A 26729-nucleotide genomic window follows, 5' to 3' on the forward strand; every position below is an offset into this window, starting at 1 on the left:
GGGGCGAGGTCCTCCTGCGGGCATGTCCCCCAAAGCAGGGCTCCGGAGCCCCCGCAAGCCGCCACCCCGGCGGCCGGCTCGGGGTCCCCGGGTCAGCGCATCCCACCAGCGCCCCGCCCGCCCCGGCACCCGCTGTGCCCGGCCGCTGCAGGCGCCCCCGCCCTGACCTCTGACGTCCACCTTCCCGCTCCTCCAGGCCGCGCAGGCCCGCGGGGACCCCACCACCACCGCTGCCGCAGCCCCCGCACGCCGCGCCCGGCCGCTCGCCTCGCGGCCTCGGCATCCTCCGCACCCGCTGCCCCGGCGGCTGCGCCCCATGCGCCAAGCCCCCCTGCTGGAGCGCCCGGGCCACCGGTTGCGCCAGGACCTCCGCACTCCCGACCCCGCTGACCGCCCAAGTGCGCGCTCAGAACTACACCTCCCAGAGTGCCGCTCGCCCCAGAACTACACCTCCCAGAGTGCCGCTCGCCCCAGAACTACACCTCCCAGAGTGCCGCTCGCCCCAGAACTACACCCCCCAGAGGCCTCTGCGGTACGTCACAGGCGGCTCGGTGGGCTTTCCGAGGGTCGGGGGTTGCCTGGGGAGGCGCCCTGGGGTGTGCAGGGCCTAACTCTCAGCAAGGCAGAGCTTGGAGTTTAGCGCCGTGCTCAGGTACGGGCGGGAGGCACCTGCCCAGCCCAGCGGCTGCAGCCCGCCCTCCCAGATCCCTGGGTTGTGAGGTCAGGCCCATGTGGGCTGTGGAGACTACTTAAAAATAAAATTGTAAAAAGAGGAAAAAGAAAGAAAACTGCGTCTCCTGAGGGCAGAGCACCCGACCCGGTTTGGGGCATCCAGGCCCATCTTGCAGGCCTGGGTGGTCTGCAATTAGACACTGTCCATGTGTGCAAGGGGGGTCCGAGTGGGTGACGCCCGACACAGAAGGTCAAGGTGCATGCGGCCCACCTGTTTTTCTTAGAAGCTGCTCTCTCCGTACAGCTGAAGTGTAAGTACCGTAGTCTTTGGGGCTTCAGAGGACTGGGGGAGTCTCCAGGTTGGTTTGTGAGCAGCAGGTTTACTTCAGCACGGACCCCAGACCCCAGCTAGTGAACCAAGGGCCACCGCCGACAACTGAGTGGGGAGGTACTTTCCTCAGTTTCAGGTGTGTGTGGATGACAAACCTGGACGCTGATGGAGAACTCAGGTTTGGTTCGCGATGCTTAGCTGAATGGGGGCTAGAGGTTCCTGTTACCAAGAATCACACACACGCATACTCAGTCATTGAACAGTTTACTGAGTAAACAATAGGTACAAAGAATTTGTTCTCCGATACAGCAAAGAGCAGTGCGGCAGTAGGGCTGAGCTAGCACAGTTTGTGCTCTCGGTGTGCCAGGCCGTGAAGACAGTTCACAGACTGCTCCTCACAAGATGACAGCGGCCCAACCTTTCCCATTAGTGGCCTGACCTAACCTTGTATGTGAAGCACAGCTGGCCAGGAGCTCCGGTGTCCTCACCTGCCACATCCTGCTCTGTACAAACATGTGATAGAGTAAGTAAACGTCAACTTGCTCATTCACTGAGAGCTGCCCTGTGATCATCACGGTTTGGAGATAAACCCACAAGCCACTTTGCTGGCTACAGCGGTAGCAAGTCCGTGGTTTAAATGCTCCCTTAGCATGACCACTCCAACAAACAGCAGAAGTGAATCTGCTCCCCCATCTTCTTGTGAATCTGAGCTTAATGTGGCTTTTATATAAATTTTAATGACAGGAATGATAGCAGTGCTTTAAATGAGAACTTCAAACGACAAATGTCATTTCATTTGTATTCTTTTCATCTTACCAATGACTGCTTCTAAAGCAACACACTCTGTGTTGGGCACTTGTAATGATGTAGGTGTTGTAAAATACCTAAGTATAATGATTTAGGTATTAACGTTGGTGTTCCCTGGCTTATTTAGTCCTAGCATTCTGGAAGTAACAGTCTCAATGACATGAAGTCAAGACTACCCGGATACAATGAGTAATGACTGTGCTCTAAATTGCAAAGACCCCACAAAGGAAATAAACAATGATCAGATCGCATCGCTAAATCCACAGATGGGGCATGCAATGCTGGAACTTCTTACTTGTCATGCTTGTGAGCTGCCTGCTTCTAAGCTGCAGACATCATGAGAGAAAGTTTTCTCTTCTCCTTTTTTTTTTTAAAGATTTTATTTATTCATGAGAGTCACAGAAAGGAGGCAGAGAGACAGGGAGAGGAAGAAGCAGGCTCCTTGCAGGGAGCGCGACATAGGACTTGATCCCCAGACCCCAGCATCACGCCCTGAGCCGAACACAGATGCTTAACCACTGAGCCACCCAGGGGTCCCAAGTTTTCTAAGAGGAGAGTGAGCATGGCCTTGCCTTCACTATGTGACAAATACATGGGGCCCGAGGAGAGCTGTATTGGTAGAAACCATTTTGCTATCAGATATAGAGCACACAGTCCTATTACAGAGAAACTGTTACAGGGAACTGTCACAGCACTATATTCCAACTACCAAGCCTCGAGACATTGATTTCATTTGCAAGCTAATTCCTTAAAGACAGGACCAGTGTAATACACAAGTTTATTGGCACAGACTGCATTGTGAATGGTGTGTTTCAGGGTTATACAAAATGGAAGACCCGCATGAAAAGCTTCCTCAAAATGCATATTGAAATGGAAAAGCACCTGGAGAGAAAATGCAGCTGGGTAGCCTGATGGCAATTATTTCCCTTCAAAAGTGCTCTGGGTACCAAGGGAAAAGGACTGGGTGAGAGATCATAAATAAAGGTGAAATTCTTAAGAGGTGTTTGACAAATGACCACGTATGGGGCTGCTGTGTTGGGGATCATTGGTAGTCTACTTGACTAGACTATGGTGTTGGTGATGGGCAATGGTGTGGAGCTTTAGAGACTCTGGCAATTCTGACTATTGACATGAGAATCTTGTCCATGGGCTACAGATTATATAGATTATATAGAATAAAAAGCAGCACAATACGGAATGACGGTATGCACAGCACAATCATTCCTTTCTACCTCATGCAGTAACTGATTATCTTTTTTTTGTCCATACACATTGAACATAATGCCAATGTGTTTTGTAAATTGCTTGGCTAATCCAGAGATAGCATGAGACTTCATAAATGTTTTAGTTTCTCTTATTGAAGAAGGGTTGGTAATAACTACAAGACCATTAGATATATATATTTTTTAAGACCATTAGATATGTAGCAGATGATAATCTGTGGAGCCATTCACATTTGCAGGAGAACAAAACAAAAAAACACAAAGAACTTTGTAATGTAATTTCTATTGAATTGTTTAAAAACGAAGAGAAAACATTGACACTCAGTATGGGAAATCTTGATAGATATCAGTCTATGCCCTATGAAGCACATGTACCAATAGTTGACACTCAAAATTTTGTTAAATGCTCATCATTTAACATGGCACAGAAAACAAATGGTACACCCAGAATATTAACTCAAGAACATTTAATAGAGGGACTATTTACATATGTGTTCAGAATTAAGGACACCAACCAGAGATGGTGAAGTATCTGAAGAGCAAGGAGAGGGAGGTGTTAACTGAGAAGTCTACAGCCCCAGAGGAGCGCTGCCCAGCAGGAGCTGCAGCCATACAGGCATGCACTCGCCCAAAACCAAGGTCCAGTAAGGGGAGCTGGGAGGAATACATGTTCCAGCCTTTCCTCTCCCACCGGCTGACCTAGCCCCTCCCATGGTTGAGCCTAAGCAGAAAAACTAGTGGGGCAGCCCCTGAGAGTGCAGGGCAGGGAGAAGTAGGTCACAACCAGGACCTATCCAGGTCCAGCCTATGTGCAGTGTAGCTGCTAGAGAGTCACTCTGAGCCTGAGAAACAGGTTTCTAACTCACATCATGCAATCTATTTAACTGTGTTTGAAAATTCATACCTAAGTGTTGTTGTTGTTGTACACTTTACTCCCACAATACATTGTCACTACTTTGGCCTTAAGCAATCGATTACCTTTTTCAAAGATTTTAAAATGAGAAAAAAATCATTTATTGTTTATCCACATATTCATCTTTTCCAGAACTCTTCATTTTGTCCTGTAGATCCACATTTCTATTGAGGATGATTTTCCCGCTGTGCTGAAACTTACTTTAAGGTTTCCTGAAGGAAGGCCTACAGCTAATAAATTCTCTTTGACTTTTTCTGAAAAAGTCTCCTTTTGCTTTCATTTTTGAAAGATGGGTAACAGACAAATGCCAGGTTGCAGGGGTCACTCTGTCTTCTTGCTCAAGTACTTTCTGGGCAGGAGTGTGCTGTCGTTCTCTGCTCTGTGACCATATCCTATCTTTCTCTAGGTGTCTTACAATAGTTCTTCATCAATCTGACTATGATGTCCATTAGCAGAACTTTCTTTACATATCTTGTTTGGGGTTCTTTGAACATCTGAAATATGTTGTGTCACACTTTTCATCCTATGTGTAAACATTTCAGCCATTATTTACTCAAATACTTTCTCATGCCTCTTCCCCATCCTCTCCTACGACTCCACTTCAGATGTATGTTGGTTGTCCCACTGCAACTGACTCCCTCCTCTCTTTTCTTCCAGTCTTTTTTTTCTCTGTGTACAGCAGTTGGACAGTTTTTGTTTGTACTTAAGTTCATCAACGTTTCTTCTTCTTTGTCTGATCTGTTCTTAATTCCATCCAAAGTTGGCTTTTTTTGGTCATTTTTTTAAATCCTCAGATACTACTGTTTTCATCCTGAGAAGTTGCACTTGGGCTTTTTTTTTTAAAAAAAGATTTTATTTATTTATTCATGAGAGAGAGAGAGAGAGAGAGAGAGAGAGAGGCAGAGACACAGGCAGAGAGAGAAGCAGGCTCCATGCAGGGAGCCTGATGTGGGACTTGATCCCGGGACTCCAGGATCATGCCCTGGGCCAAAGGCAGGTGCTAAACTGCTGAGCCACCCAGGGATCCCCATACTTGGGCTTTTTAAAATACATCTTCCACTTCAGGTTTTATCACATTCACATTTTCCTGTGTATTTATAAAAGCTACTTGAACATCCTTATTTAATGTCAACTGTCTTGGTCTCTTTTATGTCTCTTCCTACTGAATCATTTTTTGTCCTGGTTACAAGTTGTATTCTTGTAGCTTCTTCGCATGCCAGCTAAGTTTTTGGATGCCACACACTGTGGGTCCAGAGTGGATTTTAATCTAGGGTTAATTACTTCACAAGGTCTACTCTGCTGAGAACCCTACCTGATGCCCCATGTGTTCAAAGCTGGTGGGAACTTTACTCGCAGCCCTGCTTTGATTTCTAGGAACTGTTCAGCCTACAGCTTTCCAGAACTACTTTTTCCTTTCACACATATGCAGATCAGCACTAAGCCAAGAGACTCAAGAGGACTCCTTGGATTTCTGCAGCCCTCTTTCGGGAAAGCTCCCTCCTCCCCAGTACTTTTCCCTGCAACTTCTAGCTACCATGGCCTCCCCAAATGCCAAGTCAGCAGTTCTCTTCAACAATACTGCAGCCTGGGAACTGCCACCAGGCACTAGGCTGGGCTGTCATGGGGCTCACCTCACTCTACCTTCTGCCAGGAATCACAAACTTCTGCCTGCCATAGATCTCAAAAGCTATCATTTCATTTATGTTTTACAGGTTCTAGCTGTTCAAGGCAGGGGAATTAATCTGTTCCTTGCCATACCACTGTAGCAGAAAGCAGAAGTCTTCACACTTTAAACACATCTACCACTTAAAAATAACAATTTTAATAAAAACTTAGATACAACAAACACAACGTTATAGAACTCTTTCAATAGGATCATGCTTATCCAAATTCTTCAAATCAGGACTGCTCTTCTATATTAAAATCTCTAATTCATACTACTCAGTATTTCCTTTGTGTATGCATTCTCTAGTGTACTGTGAGTTATCTTTTCTTCATGAAACCTTTCACTTGCTTTTTACAACAGCCCAGTTTCTCCTTGAGTGTAGTTCCTCTAACAATGAGCTGTCACTTCTGACTACAAGATTCTGTACCACAATATTGATAAGAATTCCATGTTAAGTCAGTAATGTGTAACCAGTTGTGTTTTCTAGGAGAAGGCTCTCTTACACTGTCTACTTCAAAAGATTCCCTCTTTTCTCAAGTGTTGGGTGAGACTTGCCTTCCCAGGGCACTGACAGGGTTCCTCCCGTGTATGTGTGTCCTCTGACATGTCAGAAGGCATGATGTCTGATAGGAGATTTTTCACATTCCAGCACTCACATGGTTCCTAGAGTATGTGAGTCCTCTGATGAATCACGAGTTGGGACTTCCTGCTGAAGGCTTTCCCACACTCACTGCACACATAGTATTTATCTCCTGTATGGATTCTCTGATGTCTCATAAGGTGTGACTTTCTGGTAAAAGACTTCCCACATTCACCACATTTATAGGGTCTCTCTCCTGTGTGAATTCTCTGATGTATAACAAGCTGTGCCTTCTCAAAGAAGGCTTTTGCACAATCACTACATCCATAGGTTTTCTCTCCTGTATGATTTCTCTGATGCTTAATGAGCTGCACTTTCTGAACAAAAGCTTTCCCACACTCACTGCATTTATAGGGTTTCTCCCCTGTATGAATTCTCTGATGCCTAAGAAGCTGTGGCTTCCAGGCAAATGCTTTCCTACATTCACCACATTCAAAGGGTTTCTCTCCGGTATGGGTTCTCTGGTGATGAATAAGGCTTGATTTCTCACTGAAGGTTTTCCCACATTCAGTGCACTCATAGGGTTTCTCCCCTGTGTGTGTCCTCTGGTGTGATATCAGGCTGGACTTCTGGGTGAAGGCTTTCCCACACTCACTGCAATCATATGGTTTCTCTCCAGTGTGAGTTCTCTGATGTGTTAGCAGCTGTGACTTCCCAAAGAAGGTTTTTCCACATTCAACACACCCATAGGGTTTCTCCCCTAAATGAGTTTTTTGATGTCTGATCAGCTCTGACTTCTTAAAGAATGCTTCCTCACAATCATTGCACTGATAGTTCTTCTCTCCTGTGTGAGTAATTTGATGCTTGAGAAGTTGTGGTTTCCTGATGAAGGCTTCCCCACACTCGCCGCACTCATAGGGCTTCTCTCCTGTGTGGATCCTCTGATGCCTGATGAGCAGCGAGTTCCTGCTGAAGGCTTTTGTACACTCATTACATGCATATGGTTTCTTCCCTGTGTGAGTCCTCTGATGAGTAATCAGCTGTGACTTCCAGAAGAAGGCTTTCCCACAGTCACTACATTGATAGGGCTTCTCTCCGGTGTGTGTTCTCTGATGTGTAATGAGCTTTAATTTCTGGGAGAAGGCTTTCCCGCAGTCACTGCAGCCATAGGGCTTCTCTACTGTGTGAGTCCTCTGATGTCTTTTAAGTTGTGACTTCCTGCTGAAGGCTTTCCCACATTCGCTGCATCCATATGGCTTCTCTCCTGTGTGAGTCCTCTGGTGTAAAATAAGCAGTGACTTCCTACTGAAAGCTTTTTGACATTCACCACACCCATATGGTTTTTCTCCTGAATGAGTCCTTTGATGAATAGTGAGCAATGACTTCTGTGAGAAGGCTTTCCCACATTCACTGCATCCATAGGGCTTCTCTCCTGTGTGAGTTCGCTGATGTATAATGAGCTGTGACTTCTTATTAAAAACGTTGCCACACTCCATGCATAAATGGACTCCTGTATGTGTTATATGGTTTGCATTGGGCCACGACCCTGTACTGCTAGCTTTTCTACATTTACTGCAACCACAGTATGCCATTCCACCATGGGTTCTATCAGCTTTGATATAGAATAAATATTTCTTATTGAGCTCATCAAGCTTTTTTCTTCCATGGTTATTTTTTGGAATAAGAAACTCAAAAGGATGTTTCAAACTTTTTTCACCTGTGCCACATTTATGGGGTCTCATTCCTAAATGGACAAAGTTAATGCTTGAATGAAATATTTTCCTAAAAACATCATATTCATGGCCTCTCTCCATACTTCTAAGCTTGTCTTGATTATCCTGGTGCCACATTTTGAGATTGTTATCTAGCCAGACTTCTTCTAAAAAGGAAAAAAATGAATCATACTGTGTAAATCCCCCAACAATTATGCTCATTGAATAAAACTGACATAGAGCCTAGGATCCCAGTTTTAAAAACAAACAAAACAAAATCCTCCAAAATATAATATCTACTTACTGGACATTAAAAATTTTGACATACACTGTATGTTAACTAATTGGAATTTATATAAAAGCTTTAAAACCTTTCTAACAGAAATGAAAACATTTAAAAGTTACAAATGTTTATAAACATAAACTTTAAATGAGAAAAGATGAAATACGCTCTAGAAGCAGTGATCATGAGTGTTTATGCTCAAATACTAGAATGATTGATTTACTTACTCAACAACAATCTGATTATCTGCTGTATATACAGAGGGAAGATGAGGGAAGAAAACAGGTAAGCACTCTCTGTGTCAAGAGTCCTCACAATACAGTGAATGCTAAGAGTAACAAGCACACAGAAGAGCAAGACTGGTGTATGCTGTGTTATTAAGGGAGGAACACTGAGTGCAGTGCATAGTAAATACAGGATATCAAGTTTTTATCCAAAAGTCAAGAAACATTAGGTTCCTGAACGATCATTATACATTTAAAGAACATTCTCATTTACAATTGTCATCTGAATCACTGACATCACTGACTTCTATTTCTTGGGGTTATCCAAGAGTTCTCCAGAGCTCAGCATCTACACTTTTATTTAGGTTTTTTGACACTTTAACTGAATCTATCATTTATATAATGAACCTATATGTAATCCTGTCAATGAAAATCATTCCAAACCACAAGAACTCTTTGGATAACATTAGGATAGACTTTCTGTTACCTGGTAAGTACAATTTGTGATTTCCACAACATGACCATTTATTAGATATTTTAAAGTGAAGTTTTGTTTATTTTATGATATTCTTTACTAGCTATTGTGAGGTAACATTCCCAGGAGGTACCCTGCAAGACAAAAGATTTTGAGAGACTTCAAATAGAAGTCAACTTCTTCTCTGCAGGATTGTGTGTGTGTGTGTGTGTGTGTGTGTGTGTGTGTGTGTGTAGGGGGCTGTAGGCAGAGACTTATCTAATTCTTGGACATATCAGAATTTCAGAAAAAGGTCCAGTTAGAGCTGCTGATTTAGAAAATAAAAGGATTTAATGTTTCCAGCATGAGTGGAGGTACTAAAACTATTGAGATGGAAATGACTGAGAAAAAGTTTGGAGATTAATAGCAAGTGTCATATATAGACATGTAAGTGTGAAATCCACCTAAAGAGTTTATAAAAAATGGTTTCATGAAAGCTGAGTAAAGAAATAAAAACCTTAAATTAGAATCAAAACAATAAATAAAATTAACATATATACAAGTCAATAAATAATATAAAATAATATTCAAGTATTTCAACTGCATCAAAATAAGAAATAGGGACACCTGGGTGGCTCAGCGGTTGAGTATCTGCCTTTGGCTCAGGGTGCTATCCCAGAGTCCTTGGATTGAGTCCCACATCAGACTTTCTGCATGGAGCCTGCTTCTCCCTCTGTCTATGTCTCTGCCTCTGTGTCTCTCATGAATAATTAAATAAAACTTTAAAAAATATATTTAAGAAATAAAAACCTTTGGGGTGCCTGGGTAGCTCAGTTGGTTGAGCGTCCAACTCTTGATTTCAGCTCAGGTCATTGTCTCAGGGTCCTGGGATTGAGCCTTGTGTCAGGTTCTATGCTCAGCAGGGAGTCTGCTTGAGATTCTGCTTCTCTCTCTCTCTTTCCCTGTACACCCCATGCCCTCTCTCTCAAAGAAGAAGAGAAGAAGAAGGATGTATAATGAGCTCCTAGGAGCCAGGAGGGGCAGGGGGAGGAGGAGGAGAAAGAAGAAATCTTGACATTTTGGAAAAGAAGTATGTTGTTTCTTACTGGTATTATTCAGGGCCAGGCACAGGTGAACCCACTTGTCTCTGTCATACTCTGGTCCACACTGCCTGCTTTCACTATAGTTTTCAAACTGATATTCCTACTCCCACTCTTGCTCCCTCCCAGTTCTAGTCTCCAGAGAGCCAGTGAGCTTTAGAAAATGTGATCAGGTTTTTTACTCCCTTGCTGAAAAAGAAAAAAAAAATGAAAAATGCATGCTTTTGTGATGGCTTGTGTGTTCTGGTATGCCCTGATCTTTTCCAATCTCTCTGACTTCCTCTCCCACTTTTGCTCACTGCTGCTAGCCATACTGAATTCCTTCCCATCCCTTTGAGCCCAAAGGCCTTTCCTGCCTCAGGACCTTTGCAATAGCTGTTCCTTTTATTTGGCATGCTCTTCCTAGTTTTCGGCATGGCTCATTCAAGTGTAAAAATCATTTCGAGGGCATCCTAACAATATCCTGTTTATTTCCTTTATAGTGCTTATCAAAGAGGTAATCATCTTACTTCTGCATCCCCCACAAGAGTGTAAACCCTGAGGGCAAGGAATAGGTTTGTACTTGTCACTGATGTACATCTATACATAGCACAGAGCAAGCCCTCAATACATGTGGGATAAACACTGTTCATTCACAACTGGACTTCTAAAGCAGTTCCCTTCTGCATCATTAATCTTGATAAATAACCTTGCATTTTAATATAAATAGTTTTTGTTCAAATACTGAATTATTGAATAAATATAGTTCTGCATTTTATTCTATGTTAAACTTCTCTGTTCCTATTTCATGACTCTTTCTCTATGCCACATAATAGTGGTTGTTCTACATTAATGAGTGAATACAAAACCTATCTGCACAGTTAGTATTTTCTAAGCTACACATACCCAGACCTAATCATCCATGGGAATGGAAACTGGACATCTATAATTTGAAGTATTTCCTAAGGTAAGCTGAGACACTTGCTTAGATAAAAACCTTTGCCCTAAAGTAATACTTGATAAGAAAGGTCCTGCCTTACCTGGCCCCACAACACTCACTTAATAAAACATTTAATAATTATACCCTATAAATTCTTTTTTTTTTTAATTTATTTTTTAATTTATTTTTTAATTATTATTATTATTTTTTATATACCCTATAAATTCTACAGGGGAGAGAGAATATGTTCCTTGCAGTCTTTCTATGTGGGGGGAAAAATCATTAAGACCTACTTGGTAAAAAAAAAAAAAAAAAGACCTACTTGGTTAAAAATTGGTGAAAAGTCCCAGATAATGTCTGACTAGGGCCGAAGTTCCCATAATGCAATCCTAAGTGGGCACTGGGAATCAACACTCCCTGGGTATGAGAAATGGCTCAAACTGAAGAGACACATAGTGTCCACGTGGGGAAAGGATCTGAGGATCAAAGGCTCAAGTGCAGAGAAAAATGTATGAAAGGCTTGGAGGAAGAAACTTGTTCGAATGGAGTTAGCCCTGACTTCTGGCAACAGAAATTAAAAACAAAAAACAAATGGATAAGACGTTGCCATACCATGAGGTCCTCCAACATCAATGTAGTTAAACTATCACACAGCACTTGGGGGTTTGAAAACCAGTAGTCTCTTTGAAGGGTTAGTGAGAAGCCTCAAGAAGGTGGACATCAATGCAGTGAAAAGCACCCAGGGAGTTGCCTGCAAAGGGCTCAGTCTGCCCAGAAGATGGGCGAGGCAAAGTGTCCTCACCAGGCTTACAATATTTGGGTTTTATTCTACCTGCATCTTCTACTCTCTATGGGTTTAAATCAGAAATCTGGCAAATTAGAGAAAAGAAAAAAAGAAGGACTCAGTCGGCGTCCCTGTAACAGGAGAAAGTTATGAATTCTTCAGGAGGAAGAAGGAAGCCCACCCCTGCTGGGTGGAAGCGCAGGAGAGGAGGAGGGAGCTGAGGCGGCTGGGAGGAGGATCCTTGTCCTAAATGCTGGCCACCAGCTCGTGCCGCTGTCTAGGGAAGGGGGAACGTGCCATCAGCAGCTCCGCACAAAGAGGACACATCCTGATGTGGAGACCAGGACAGAGCACATTAGAAACCAGGAGAACTCAGGTCACTAGGCCTGAGCCAACTCTAAAGACTTAGGAACTTCCAGCAGTTTTATGAATAACTTTTCAAAACATTATAAGCAACCCATCATCAAAAACCCGGGATTCAATTTGCACGTACACATACACCTGATTCCTGCTCACCTGCAAAGCTCTGACTTAGAACTTCTTTCTCCACCATCCACGGCTCTTCTTGCTCCCGCTTGAAAATTGCATCAGGTCTGATAATGTGATAACCTGTTCAGTGGAAACACAGACAACTTGGACCCAATTCCTTGCAATGATGGACTCTTAAATATGAAGAATATCCACTGCAAAGGTTATAAAACAAAGCAAGTGAACCAAAAATCTTTCAATTGGGTATAGAAATTAAAGAATCTTTGACATCTGAAACTTAAGTCCAAAATTAGTAAACATTTTAGAGGCCCCAGTTATTGGATACACACTATTTATATAAGAATATTCTTGGGATCCCTGGGTGGCGCAGCGGTTTAGCGCCTGCCTTTGGCCCGGGGCACGATCCTGGAGACCCGGGATCGAATCCCACGTCAGGCTCCCGGTGCATGGAGCCTGCTTCTCCCTCTGCCTATGTCTCTGCCTCTCTCTCTCTCTCTCACTGTGTGCCTATCATAAATAAATAAAAATTTAAAAAAAAAAAAAAAGAATATTCTTACCCAAGAAAACTAGATTGCTGTAGTTCTCCAACATCACATCTCTGTACAAGTTCTTCTGAGTAGGATTGAGTAGCTGCCACTCCTCCAAAGTGAAGTCCACAGCCACATCCTCAAAGGAGATCTAGAAAAGCATAATCATTGTTATACCTGAGGTAGTCCTCATGGCAGGATATGGGCTTTCTCCTCCAGGGTGGGAGGCAGCCTCGCCCATCTCTGACTCCTGGTGTCTGTGTTTGTGTCGTACTCCCCTCCTGAATGTGTGCTGGACCTACTGACTCACTGACGCTGAAGGCAACCGCAGTAGGATGGCATGTCTGAGGTTACTCCCCTCTTGGGAAGCTTGTCTTGCTCTCTCGGGGGAATCCAGCTGCCATGCAGTGAAGCAGTCCTGCGGCAAGGAACTGAGGCACGCAACTCCCACATGACCAAGCCTGGAGGAGGACCATCTCCCTACTGCACCCTGAAAGCCCCACAGCCTGGCCCACCATCCTTGTCACAGGGCCATGTGAAATCCTGAACAGGAACCAGATGTAGGTGCAGCCGGCAAACTTCAACCCAGAGAAACTGTGGGGTAAATGTTTGTGTTTTTAGCCACTGAAGGTTAGCGTAATTTGTTACACAGCAATTGATATTTAATATAATATCCTAATCTTACATTATACCTCAAGAGAAACAAATATGTTAAGATACTTATCATTTTGAATTCACTCATCTATCCATCTACCTATCCATTAAGAAATTAGACTACAGGGGATGCCTGGGTGGCGCAGCGGTTTGGCGCCTGCCTTTGGCCCAGGGCGCGATCCTGGAGACCCAGGATCGAATCCCACGTCGGGCTCCCAGTGCATGGAGCCTGCTTCTCCCTCTGCCTGTGTCTCTGCCTCTCTCTCTCTCTCTGTGACTATCATAAATAAATTAAAAAAAAAAAGAAATTAGACTACATTGTGTTCAAGCACAGTGCTTCTCTCTCTCTCTCTTTTTAAAGATTTTATTTATTCATGAGAGACACAGAGGGTGGGGAGGGGCAGAGGCACAAGGAGGGAGAAGCAGGCTTCATGCAGGAAGCCCAATGTGGGACTCGATCCTGGGACTCCAGGATCATGCCATGAGCCAAAGGCAGATGCCCAACTGCTAAGCCACCCAGGCATCCCAAGCACAGTGCTTCTCAAGGACAGTGCCACTGGTATTTGGGAAGAATTCTTTTTTTTTTTTTTTTTTAAGATTTATTCATTTATTTATAATAGACATAGAGAGAGAGAGGGAGAGACACAGGCAGAGGGAGAAGCAGGCTCCATGCCGGGAGCCTGACCCGGGACTCGATCCCGGGACTCCAGGATTGCGCCCTGGGCCAAAGGCAGGCGCTAAACCGCTGAGCCACCCAGGGATACCCTTTGGGAAGAATTCTTATCGAGTCCCACCTACTGTCAGATCTTCCACATTCCTGGCACCCATCTGCCAAACAACAGTCCTATTTTTTGGTTTCTGTCTACATCCCTACAACACTCCTCCCTCTGGCTCTGCACCCACGTTGTGAGGACTAGCTAGCCCCTTCTGGATCTTCTGGAACACACGTATTGTGCAACTAAGGCTCCCCAAACTATAAGAGGTGCTAGAAATATGAATAGAATAAAAATCATGTTCTTAAAATGTTTCAGTCTTTTCAAGAAAAAAATAAAGTGTCACAGAGGCCATGACACAAGGATATAGAAGGCTTGGGACAAAAGGCAAATGAACAAGTGGGAAAAGAACAATGTTGCAGGATTCACATGACCGGGTTTTGAGACTTCCTATGAAGCCACAGGTACTAAGACAAGGTAGTGTTAGTCAAAGGATAGATACTAGATGAATGCAACAGAAAAGGCAGCTTAAAACTAGACCCCCATATGCTCAATTGATTTTTGACAAAAGGCAAAGCAATTCCATGAAGAAAGGAGTTTTTGCAACAAATGGTGCTAGAACAACTGCATATCCACAAGCAAAAGAATAAACCTCAACAACACATTCCTCATACCTTATATAAAAATTAATTCACAATGGATCATAGACCTAAATGGAAAACATAAAACTATAAAGCTCTGGGGAAAAAGAACCTGCATGATGCTGGGTTTGGCAGTGAGTTTTTATTTTTTAAAAGATCTTATTTATTAGAGAGAATGTGCACACTCATGCATAAGCAGGAGGGAGCAAGCAGAGGGAGAAGGAGAAACAGACTCCCCATAGAGCAAGGAGCTTGATGCAGGGCTTGATGCCAGGACCCTGTGATTGTCACCTGAGCTGAAGGCAGACACTTAACCAACTGAGCCACCCAGGTGTGCCAGCAGTTTTTTTTTTTTTTTAAGATTATTTATTTATTTATTTATTTATTTATTTATTTATTTATTCATGAGAGACACACAGAGAGAGAGGCAGAGACACAGGCAGAGGGAGAAGCAGGCCCCATGCAGGGAGCCTGAGTTGGGACTAGATCCCAGGTCTTCAGGATCAGGCCCTGAGCTGAAGGCAGCGCTAAACTGCTGAGCCACCCTGGCTGCCCAGCAGTGAGTTTTTAGATACAACATCAAACATGGGGTCAATTTAAGAAAAAAAATCAATGAAACAGACATTTACAAAGTTATCTTTTTTTTTTTTTCTATGTGAAAGACACTGTTAAGAGAGAGAATATAGACAAGGCACAGATTATGAGAAAATATTTGAAAAGCACCCATCTGGGGCACCTGGTTGGTTCAGTTGTTGAGTATCTGCCGTCAGCTCAGGGCATAATCCGGGTCCTGGGATCAAGTTCTGCATTGGGCTCCCCAAGGGGAGCCTGCTTCTTCCTCTGCCTATGTTTCTGCCTCTCTCATGAATAAATAAATAAATAAATAAATAAATAAATAAATAAATAAATAAAATCTTAAAAATAAAAATAAAAAAAAGAAAGAAAGAAAATCACTCATCTGATAGAGCACCTGTATCCAGAATAAAGAAGTTTTGAAACTCAACAATCAGGGCAGCCCAGGTGGCTCAGCGGTTTACCGCCGCCTTCCGCCCAGGGCGTGATCCTGGAGACCCACGATCGAGTCCCCCGTCAGCTCCCTGAATGGAGCCTGCTTCTCCCTCTGCCTCTGCCTCTGCCTCTGTCTCTCTCTGTCTCTCATGAAGAAATAAATAAAATCTTAAAAAACAAAAGATCTTAACACACACTTCACCAAAAGATATACAGATAAAAAATAAACATGAAAAGATGTTTAGCATTATTTATCAATAGGGAAATATGAATTAAAAGTATAATGAGAGGGGGATCCCTGGGTGGCGCAGTGGTTTGGCGCCTGCCGTTGGCCCAGGGTGTGATCCTGGAGACCTGGGATCGAGTCCCGCGTCGGGCTCCCTGCATGGAGCCTGCTTCTCCCTCTGCCTGTGTCTCTCCCTCTCTCTGTCTCTCTCTGTGTGACTATCATAAATAAATAAAGAAAAAAATTTTAAAAAAAAAGTATAATGAGAGGTTACCACATACCTATTAGATTGCTAACATTAATTTTAAAACCCACACAAACAGTGACAAATGCCAGCGAGGACGCGCAGCAGCAGCAGCAGCAGCACTCATGCACTGAAGGTGGGAACGCAGAAATGGCGCAGTGACCCCGGAAGGTGTTATGGAAGCTTCCCAGAAAGCTGAGCACTGATGACCACACAGCCCAGCAATTCTAATTCCAGGTGCTTGCCCAAGTACACTGAAAACTTCTGCTCACCTCAAGATTTCTGTTCAAACTATATGCAGGTGATCACGAGTTACAAAGTAGAAGCAAGTAAGGTGCCCTTCAAAAGTGGAAGGCTAAGCAAAATGGCGTGTCCATGTAATGGGATACTATTGGTGACACTGCTCAGTGACAGAAAAGACTGTTTCAGACATGGACGATCTCGACGATAGGAGTGAAAAGTGCCAGAATCAGAAGGTTACATGCTCTAACATTCTGGGAAAGGCTGAGTCTGTCACTTCCCATTGACCGAGGACACGTCAGTTGGGGTCACGCGTTGGAGATGCAGGAGGACCAGACTCAGGGAATGTCTCTGGAGAACTGGAATTGTTCCAAGTCCTGACTGTGATGTTAATAACATAAATTTACACACACCCTAAAACTCAGGAGGAGTCAGGTTCCTGGTTAAAAACTAGGATTTTTGGGGACCCTTGAGTGGCTCAGTGGTTGATTGCCTGCCTTCGGCTCAGGGCATGATCCCAGGTCTGGGAATCAAGTCCTACATCAGGCTCCCTGTGAGGAACCTGCTTCTCCCTCTGCCTGTGTCTCTGCCTCTCTCTGTGTGTCTCTCTCATCAATCAATACATAAAATCTTAAAAACACAAAAAAACAAAAACAAACCAAACAACAACAACAAAAAAAAACCCCTAGGATTTTTCAGTCCCAACCTCAGGCAAACCGAAGCCTTTACCTGACGGGCTGCCCAGGGGAAGCTGCCCTCCCCACACCAGACGTGGCACCACAGGCTCCAAAGCACTATTATTCTGGTCCTCCTCACTGAATGTGTTACTGGTACTGACTTCATGCCTGTGTAGACTCTTGCCAGCCTTTGGCCCCAGGCCCAGATGGCAGCAGCCACAGCTAGGGCCATGACACAGGGTATGTGGAAGACTGACCTGCCTTCCTTGTGGGCCCTAGCTCAGACCCCAGGTGAGCTTCAGCCTGGCATATAAAACAAGCCCTCCTACAGGAATGACCCTTTTGGGTGGAAGTAAGTTCTGCTCTTCATAAGCTTGTGGCTACCCATGTCGATGCTCACCAAAAAGGCCCCTATACTGGCCAACAACCTTGCTCCAATCAACTAAACGTGGAGACTGAATCTGATCCCACCACAAAGCACACGAGGCTGGCCTATGGCACAGACTCAGATGCCAGCTGGGCATGTGTGCACATGCTGCCCGTGCCATCAGGAGATGCTGAAACAGCACAAAACACACATGTAGGCTTCCACACGCTGCTCAAGCTAGCAACACTGCCCGGAGACAAGTTCTCGGGGCAATGGGTCAGGATGTTCTGGACAGGTAGATCTCATCGGGCCTTCTGTCCCTTATATGGCTTTTTTACTAGATATGACTGCAGTGGACACTCTCTTGAAGTCTGGTCAACCATCCCCATGGGTTCCGCTGACTTGGGCCACACTATACAGGCCTTCCATAACCACATTTGTTCCTTTCTGGGGGTCTCCTCAATTCATTGCATCTGAGAATAGCCCAAGATTAGCCATGAGACTGTTTTAGTGGATAGTTAAAGACAAGATTTATGTGGCTGACTAAAGGGGTCAACATAATCCCAGCCCCAATTACACAGCTCAAGAGAACAACCTGGGACCCCCATGCAGCATTTCCCCAAAAGGATGCTTGTCTTTGCTGCCTTCACATACACACCCATCTTTTCTAGTTGCTGATGGCTCAGGCTCCATGGCAGGCACTACACAAGGCTTCCATCCCCTATCACCTCTTCCTGAAGGTTTAATGAACACGAGACTATGCAAAGTCATTTAAAATCATTTGAGAATTCTGGACATGGAGGTATCTGTATTTAGCTAGCCAATCCCCCCCCCCCCTTTTTAAGATTTTATTTATTTTAATTGGGAGAGAGAGAGAGCAAGATAGAGAGCACAAGCAGGGGCAGCAGCAGAAGGGAGGGAGAAGCAGACTCCTCACTGAGTAGGAAGCCCAATGTGGGGCTTGATCCCAGGACTCTGAGATCATGGCCTTCACCAATGGAGCCACCCAGGTGCCCTGCTAGCCAATTCTAAACATGATGCATCTTTCTGGTTAAGTTACATAATATTTGCCCTTCATGCATACAATCAATCTTTCCAGACAACGGGTGTGGATGAAAACAGGAGACGAACTTTTAAAAAGTTTTGATTACTAAATGGGACACACTGATACTAGCAACAGAAGAATAAAACCAGAATAACCCTAGCACCCAGGGAAGTATGGCATTGAATGATATGAATGATCTTTGTTTTTTTGGACCTGCTCCTGAAAGCTTTCCCATCCTACTGGAAAAAAAAAAAAAAAAAGAAAGAAACAACTTCCAGCACTGCCTTTCCAAGCTCATGCAAACGCTTGGAGCATAGACTCTGTGCTGAGCCAAAAAAGACACCTTCTTCATGGGCCAACGGGAGACAGCGGAGGATAGACTCTGGTTCTGCACTCTCTGGGCCAAGCATCCCAGATGTTGCCCACGTCTAATGAAGTGTGGACCACGAACCCGAGGTCGTGGACACAGTGATTTGGAAGGACATGCCCCAAGCAGTCCCCCGAAAACAACATTATCCAGACTGGACTAAAGACCCAGCGCGGAAGGGCACACAATGGAAAGCCACCCTGGAGGCTATGCTAACCCTGTGGGGGCACCCTCTGTAAGCGCTTTGTTGCCAGGAGACCCACCTGTGTCCTCTAGGACTGCACTGCTGACTTGTACCCCAGCCATCGGGACACTCTCCATTTCTTGAGTCAAAAAAGCAGAAAGAGGGGCACCTGGGTGGCTCAGTGGTTGAGCGTCTGCCTTCGGCTCAGGTCATGATCCCAGGGTCCTGAGATTGAGTCCCACATCGGGCTCCCTGCATGAAGCCTGCTTCTCCCTCTGCCTGTGTCTCTGCCTCTCTGTGTCTCTCATGAATAAATAAATATTAAAAAAAACAAAAACAAAAGAAACAAACAAAAAGCAGAAAGGGCTAAAGGTCTAGAATACCACCATGCCCAGCTTTTGCCAATAGAAGCAGAAACATTTCTTCCTAAAATGTACCAAAATCCCAACTGACAGAATATTTATGGGGCCATTTGAAGGTTTTGCAATGATCAGTTCTGCAAGATGACTTTGGTTTGTTTCCTACAGCTAGAATATAAGTAAGATAGGGTGGTGCAGGCCCACAGGTTTGGTCCTGTAACAACCTGTGTTCTGAGTTTTACTTTAGATTCACATTGAGGAACACTGTTAAGAAACAGCACTGGGAAATAAGTTCATTTATTACAGGGTTTACTTAGGACTTTGTCCACTCTGTCACCCACAGAAACAGTCATGAAAGTACCGTCTGTGTAAGTAACCATTAGGAAGGGGTCGCTGGCACAGAGTAGCTAGTCTGCTTTTGTCAGAGGAAGCAAGCACTCCACTGCTTCCCCTCCTGCCTCCACTGTGGGAAACTTGGGGACGGCCTGCAGCTCACCTCTGGCAATGAAGTACCTTGTCTCCTAAATATCCATGCTTTGACTTTAAGATTTCTGTATGATTCCATAATCCACTTTGCTCTCTGACACCTTCTTTCCAAGTTGATATTTTCTGATTACGATTTAAATGTATTTAGAGCTTTCCCACGAGCTTTGTCACATCTATGGGAAAAAAACTATCGGAGAACAAATAACTCACCTGTGACTTGATCATTTTCTGCTGCTTGGAAAATCTGCTCGTTCTGTGACTTCTCTCCGTCCTGACGCTCTGCAGAGGCCTCTGGTCAAATGTCTGTAAACTGACAGGGCACCCCTAGTCCTGAGGCCTCTTCTTCCTTCTCACACATGAGTTATCATGTCCCTCAATCACGGCCTGGAGACGCAGTGGGAATTTTCTTTTAGATGACGTAATTACTGTGGGAATCTAATCTTGGTTCTCTCTCACTGGGAAATCAAACAACTTGAACCAGGCTAGGGGTAAGCAGCAGGATGCAAGATGAGTTACCGGCAAGTCTGCCTCTGGCCACGTCTGCACCACACACTGCAGCCCTGGCCCCCAACATAAATGCCATATTCAGGCCACTTGCTTTAGGCTTCAGCCAAACACCCTCAGAGGAGTATCATCAAACCAGATGCACTGCAGACATCAACAAAGTCCAGAAATAGCACCTAGCCCACTCATTCTGCAGCCCTACTTCTGGGGGGCAATTACATGAAATTCTTGGGGCAGGTGCTACAGAGTAAAATGCAACTCATCTCTAGGCAGGATGGTCAACAGAAGACGCCTCTTAGATCAAGATGATGAAGTCGCCTGGGTGCTAGCTCTCTACTCCGAAATTAGCCCAGGAGCAAAAGGAAAGCCTCGACCAGAGGAGCCAACAGAAATAGTAAAAAGAAGAGAGGCCGCGGAGGAGACCGAGGCTTGTGTGTGGGTAGTGTCCTTGCCCTGAGAAACCAGCAGGAACCAACCGCCAGGCTACACTTCCAAGGCATAATGGAGGCAGATCAGAATCCCCGAAGAGCTGCCCTTCCTCATCTGCCACACTCCTCCGTGCCCCAAGGACAATGCTCCAAAATCTGCTTCTTCGTGAGGGTCTACGTCACTGCCTAGAGATGCCCGACGGGGTGGTGGGACGCAGGGCTGTCTGCGGCGCTGGCCCTGGTGCTCTTCCAGCCCTGCCCGAGGGCAGGTCACCGGAGCTCGTGGGACAGCAGCTAACACCTCTGGGGGACATGAGCTCAGAGGCCAGCATGGGTGACCGTGACATAAAAACTAGATAGCAAGTGAGTTCTCCCTCATGCAGAAAAGGGAAAGAGAGTCCCTTCCTTGAGTCCTACTCAAAGAGCACTTTAGAAACCCATAATTGGGATCCCTGGTGGCGCAGCGGTTTAGCGCCTGCCTTGGGCCCAGGGCGCAATCCTGGAGACCCGGGATCGAGTCCCACGTCGGGCTCCCGGTGCGTGGAGCCTGCTTCTCCCTCTGCCTGTGTCTCTGCCTCTCTCTCTCTCACTGTGTGCCTATCATAAATTTAAAAAGAAAAAAGAAAACCCGTAATTGTATATTCTTTCTCTGCCCCTTTAAATGTGTGTAAATCCTTTCTAAAGCTAAATAAGCTGGTCCAGTTCCAGTTCCAAATTGTCCTTCCCCAGGACCTGGGAGCTCTCTCCTTGAAGTTGTCCAGGAAGTCAGGCTCCCATTTCCCATGTCAGGAAGTCCGAACCCTCCCCGAGTATGGACTGGCACCTGGCTTCCAGGTATAAAACTACTTTAAAACTACTTCCTATCACAAAGACACAAGGAGTCTACTTTTCCTCTTGACAAGGGCCTCCCTAAGTACCAGGACACGCAGTGTGCACTATGTGTGACAACCTATCATTTATCCTGAGAATATGTGTGTAATGGGGTACACCTGCCTAGCTATACAGAGAAGACTGAGCTTTCTTTCCATCTCTGTAATCTCCTCAGCAGGTCGCCTGCAAAGCTCACTGTATTCTCATTTAAAGTTTAATTTTTATTCAACAATAAAACTTTTTCTTTTTCTTCTGCTTTTGTTAAAGAGATTTTTGGGTTGGTGGGTTTGGATTTTAATTATTTCCTCAACAGGCCAAATAACCGCATAACTGAGTAAAACTGCTATTTTAAAAAGGTTTTAAGAGGGATGCCTGGGTGGCTCAGTGGTTGAGCATCTGCCTTCGGCTCAGAGCGTGATCCTGGAGTTCCAGGATCGAGTCCCACATCAGTTTCCCCTCCAGGAGCCTGCTTCTCCCTCTGTGTCTCTGCCTCTCTCTGTGTCTCTCATGAACACATAAATAAAATCTTAAAAAAAATAAAGTAAAAAGTTTTAACGAAATTGCAAACTACGTAACAGGTATGTTGGGCAGAGTTATTGGAAAAAACAAAAGCAAGATTTCAGGTAAGTATAATAAACAAAAAATACTCCATCTTGATGTGTACACACACTTACACTTTGAATTCCTTCCTTCATGCACCAAGTCATGAACCAGTTATGAGATGAAAGCCAAGGACTCGACAGGCGTGAAATTGCAGAGATGTGATTTCCCTCCTGGGAACATACCTGAAAGGAAATGTCCAAAAATCACCGTCCCCAGTATACCACAGGACGAGAGGGACAAACTCCAGCTTTTGTAGCAACCCTGCCAGGGTAGACTTGCCCGCGCTGGCAGGGGGCCTCCAGCAGGCCAGGAGCTGCAGCTGAGCCCAGCGGTGCGCCCCGCTGGTCTCCGCAGGCTGATGGGCTGCTCAGGAAGGCCAAACGTGGTGGACAGGTCTGTGGGTTCCTTTCCAGAAAATAAACTGAACAAAGGGAGGATAGAGTTCCTGCAGAAGCTGCAGAGCAAGAGCTCTTTGTCTCGCTGAAGCATAGGGCGGCTGTCCCCAATGTCCCAGTGGACAGAGAAGTCAGCCTGGATGTTAGCCCACTGCCGGCTTGACCCCAGGGCAGCTAACCAGAGCAGAGCCTCGGCGCCAGCCCCTGCCAGGCATTTACCACCTACTCCAGCTTGGCCAAGGGCTGTGCTCAGCACCACAGGTCCAGGGCCCCCCCACAGCTCAGGCAGCGGAGCCGGGCCCTGTGCACACAGAGCAGAGTCAGAAGAGAAACACTGAGCACCACTTGGCTCTGACTGACCCTGTGGGTCAACTTGTGGCGGCATCACCTGACAGCCTTAAATGTCTCCTTCTCTGTCACTGAGAGGACGGAGGTCCCCATGTTAACATTGGGGGCTCTTGTGGAGCAGTCAGGAACCACGGTCTAGAAAGACAGGATGGATTGTGAATTTTGACCCAAGCAGTGGGAGGAGCAGAGCAAGGGCATCTAGCCAGGAGGAATGGCTGGCAGCACAAAAAGAGAAGGATAACACAAGTGTCGCCCTCTTGTAGGGTGTTGACACAGTCAGACCCCCAGAATGAAACTGAACTCCATTTAGTCCAGTGTGAAGAGTGTACATGGCTCCAGGGCAAATCTCAGGAAAAAACGTTCTGGAAGAGCAGAGAGCTATCTCCACAGGTAGATGCCCAGGGTGCCCCTCCAGGCTCCTGGACACTGGTAGGGGGTCCAGGAAGCCCTGAGAAAATGAGTGTGAGAAGTTATTGCTACCCAAACCTGGGCTTCCTGGGATCAAGGCCCACCTGCCCTGGAAGCTATTTAGTTCGGATCCCTTTTGGGTTGATGCACAGATCTTCTCTGTCACCTCTGGAAAAGGGAATGTGCCAACTATACTAACATCCAAAACTGTCACTCTGGCTTCCTCCTCCAGGATCCTGACATTCTCCTGCACTCTGCTCTCAGGCACATCTCATATTGTGAGGACACACACACCCTTACAAACACACATGTTCGGGAACCCTGGGTGGCGCAGCGGTTTGGCGCCTGCCTTTGGCCCAGGGCGCGATCCTGGAGACCTGGGATCGAATCCCACATCGGGCTCCCGGTGCATGGAGCCTGCTTCTCCCTCTGCCTGTGTCTCTGCCTCTCTCTCTCTCTCTCTCTGTGACTATCATAAATAAATAAAAAATTTAAAAAATACACATGTTCACACATGTTCATTCATTCACATGTACACATATGCACTCACACACTCAGATGCACACATACTCATGCTCACACACACGTACTCAAGTTCTCACATTCAATATATACACAGGCTCACAAGTACACACATGGTCACACACATATACATACACATACATTCACATGTATTCATGCACTCGCATTCACATATACACATGCTCACACGTACACACAGTCACACACACATAAACGTTCACACACTCCCATGTACACATTCATGCATTCCCATGGACACATGCTCACACTCGCATGTTCAACACTCCCATGTACACACGTTCACATGCACATATATGTTCACACCCACACACTCAAATGTAGAGCTCACACTCACGTGCGCTCTCATATATACACGTGCTCACATGTGCTCACTCACATATACACACCTTCACACACGTGCTTACACTCACATGTACACACATGCTCACATCTCATCTACTGACCAGGAAAGCATCAATTTGCTGACCACCTCTTACTAGCAGGCTGTTCTAACACATGGGAGAGACCACTGAACAAGACAGACAGGGTCCCTGCTCTCTAAGAAAGACATTCTAAGATAGGAAACAAGCAAGCAAATAAAAGAATTTCAGACTGTGAGAGTGCTTGGAAAAAAATTTTAAATACGACAGTGGGATGGATGGATAGAGGATACTCTCTCACACAGTTGGAAAAGGCCTTCTGGAAATCAAGGACTTTTAGCTGAGCCCAGAAGAGAGGTAGGAACCCACTGGGGAAGGCTGTGGGAGGATCAAGCCCACAAAGGAGCACCACACTCAGAGGGCTGGAGCTAGACAGGGATGGAGAAGGGCAAGGAGGCTGAGCCAGCATGGGGTAGGACCTACGGCCACCAGGGTCACAGAGAACACTGAAATAAGGAGCTGTCACAAACCAACAATGTAATGTGCCAAGTGAGAAGGACCAAGAACAAAAAAGAATATAGTCATTCAGCAGAAGTCACTACATCAGAGTCTTGCCTGAGTCAATGCATGAGCACCCAAACCCACCAACACAATTCATGTCCCATCACCAAAGATGGTCTCAGTCCCACACAGCCCCCCCACCAGATCTGGAATAGACTGAACCCCCCCTGCCACCTCAGCCGCGGACGGAACTTCAGCTCTCAGAGGCTCCCGTGTACCCACACTGACTGCCTGAGACTTCTCCAGGCCCTCGCTCACTGAACACAACGGAGCCGTCATGAGTCTCCAGTCTACACAGCCACTGAGCATCACAAGCCCCACTATCAGTTACCCCACTTGCCCATCATCCCACCAGGACCCCATCTTCCGGTTTTACAGGCTGTGCCTCCAGGACCTCTCACACATACAGATCCCCAGTGACTCCTTCGGCAAAGCCCCCTATCATCAACCCCTGAGTGACAAAACCAACACGCAGGAGTATACAAGTCAGGAAAATCCAAGTCTCTCCACAGCCCCGCCCCCAGTCAGATATCGCAGGACTCTTTACTCCTGATCATTCCAGGCTCTTCCTTGCTCAGCCCCATGCACCAACCCTAACCCTAACCCTAGAGGCCCCCTGACTGCTTATGACAGCACAGTCCCTCATCACAGGTTTCTCACCACTGAGGCCAAAAAACCCATCACTGGTTCCCCCACACTCCCACCCAATAATCTCGACAGAGTCTATTCTATTCGTTGACCAGTCGTGGAGTCAGTGAGATCCTCAACACTGAGTCCCCATGAACCACCCCAGGACTCCAGTCCTTCCTCCTCCAGTTATGCATCCACTCAACAGAGCCCCCTCAGGCTTGCTAGCCCCCTGTCACTAACCCTAAGGCACAGCCAATCCCTCATTATCCAGGAGCCCCAACCATTCCCCTCCCTGATACCTCACTTTCTAATACAGCCCATGCTTGCCCACCATGACTAACACCCCTGCAGGTGCTCCTAACCATTACCGGAGAGGGCCACCACCTCTGCATAAACCCACATACCCTGGTACCTCCAACTAATACTCCCACCGCCTGCTGCTTCTCAGCCCCCAGTGGGCCACCCGTCCACTTGCATCCAGATGCCTTGTGCACGCCGCACATTTGGTCCTGACTGATCAGCGGGAACTTCGGTCCAGCGCACCGCTGGAGGCAAAGGATGGGAGTTTGGAGGACTGGCATCTGGCCATGCTTCAGTCATCCAGGCAAGGGGTTCTCTGCAGCGAACTCTCTCCTGCACCCTACTAGGGCGGGACACGTCTCAACCCTCCTGCGTCCCAGGAGCCCAGGGTTCAGCTGAGATCCAACAGGCCTCCCAGTCAATAAAGTCCTCGGCCCATCCATTCCGAGCCCTCGGAACGCCCCCAAACGGGTTCCCACAAAGCACCCCAAGGCACCCTCAGCGCATCCCACAGCCAGGGGGCGCGTCCAGGGGATCCTGCACCCCCGACCCCACTCAGCTCCCTCGGTCGGCTTCACCAACACTGGTGCCGTCCAAGCCCCAGGTCCCTGATTCATCAGACTCGCCAGCATCTCGGCCCTCCGGGGGCCCTAGCGACACGGCCACACCAGGCGGCCCCCGCCGCCGCCCCCTGCTTCGCGCCCCCCGTCGCTCCCACGCCCGATCCTTCACTCCGGATCATCCTCGCACCGGGCTCCGGAGCCAGTTCGCTCGTGCGCCGAGGACACCGCGGGGCCCGCACCGACACCCAGGCCGCCCCGGCCGCCCCGCCCCCCGCCGCACACACCCTCCGGCTCAGGCCCACCGCGCCGGGGCTCACGCGGC

General features: G+C 46.4%; 1 protein-coding gene across 8 annotated transcripts; it reads right to left on the reverse strand.

Annotated features, from left to right (window-relative positions):
- Window positions 1-1251: 1251 nt before the first annotated feature.
- ZNF605 (zinc finger protein 605) lies at window positions 1252-26729 on the reverse strand. Of its 8 annotated transcripts, none has more exons than XM_041729100.1 (6): window positions 26595-26729; window positions 22372-22482; window positions 20106-20279; window positions 12715-12835; window positions 12185-12277; window positions 1252-8071 (listed from the first exon to the last, which is right to left on the reverse strand). In XM_041729100.1, exons 3-6 carry the CDS (start codon window positions 20118-20120, stop codon window positions 6276-6278), a joined length of 2025 nt encoding a protein of 674 aa, XP_041585034.1. In that variant the 5' UTR covers window positions 20121-20279; window positions 22372-22482; window positions 26595-26729; the 3' UTR covers window positions 1252-6275. The 8 variants fall into 8 exon arrangements, with proteins under 8 accessions (XP_041585034.1, XP_041585032.1, XP_041585031.1 ...); XM_041729098.1 differs by having other exon boundaries at window positions 26692-26720; XM_041729097.1 differs by having other exon boundaries at window positions 22372-22721; window positions 26595-26647.

This window comes from Vulpes lagopus, chromosome 14, assembly GCF_018345385.1.
Source record: "Vulpes lagopus strain Blue_001 chromosome 14, ASM1834538v1, whole genome shotgun sequence".
In the NCBI taxonomy this organism is placed as follows: Eukaryota; Metazoa; Chordata; class Mammalia; order Carnivora; family Canidae; genus Vulpes; species Vulpes lagopus.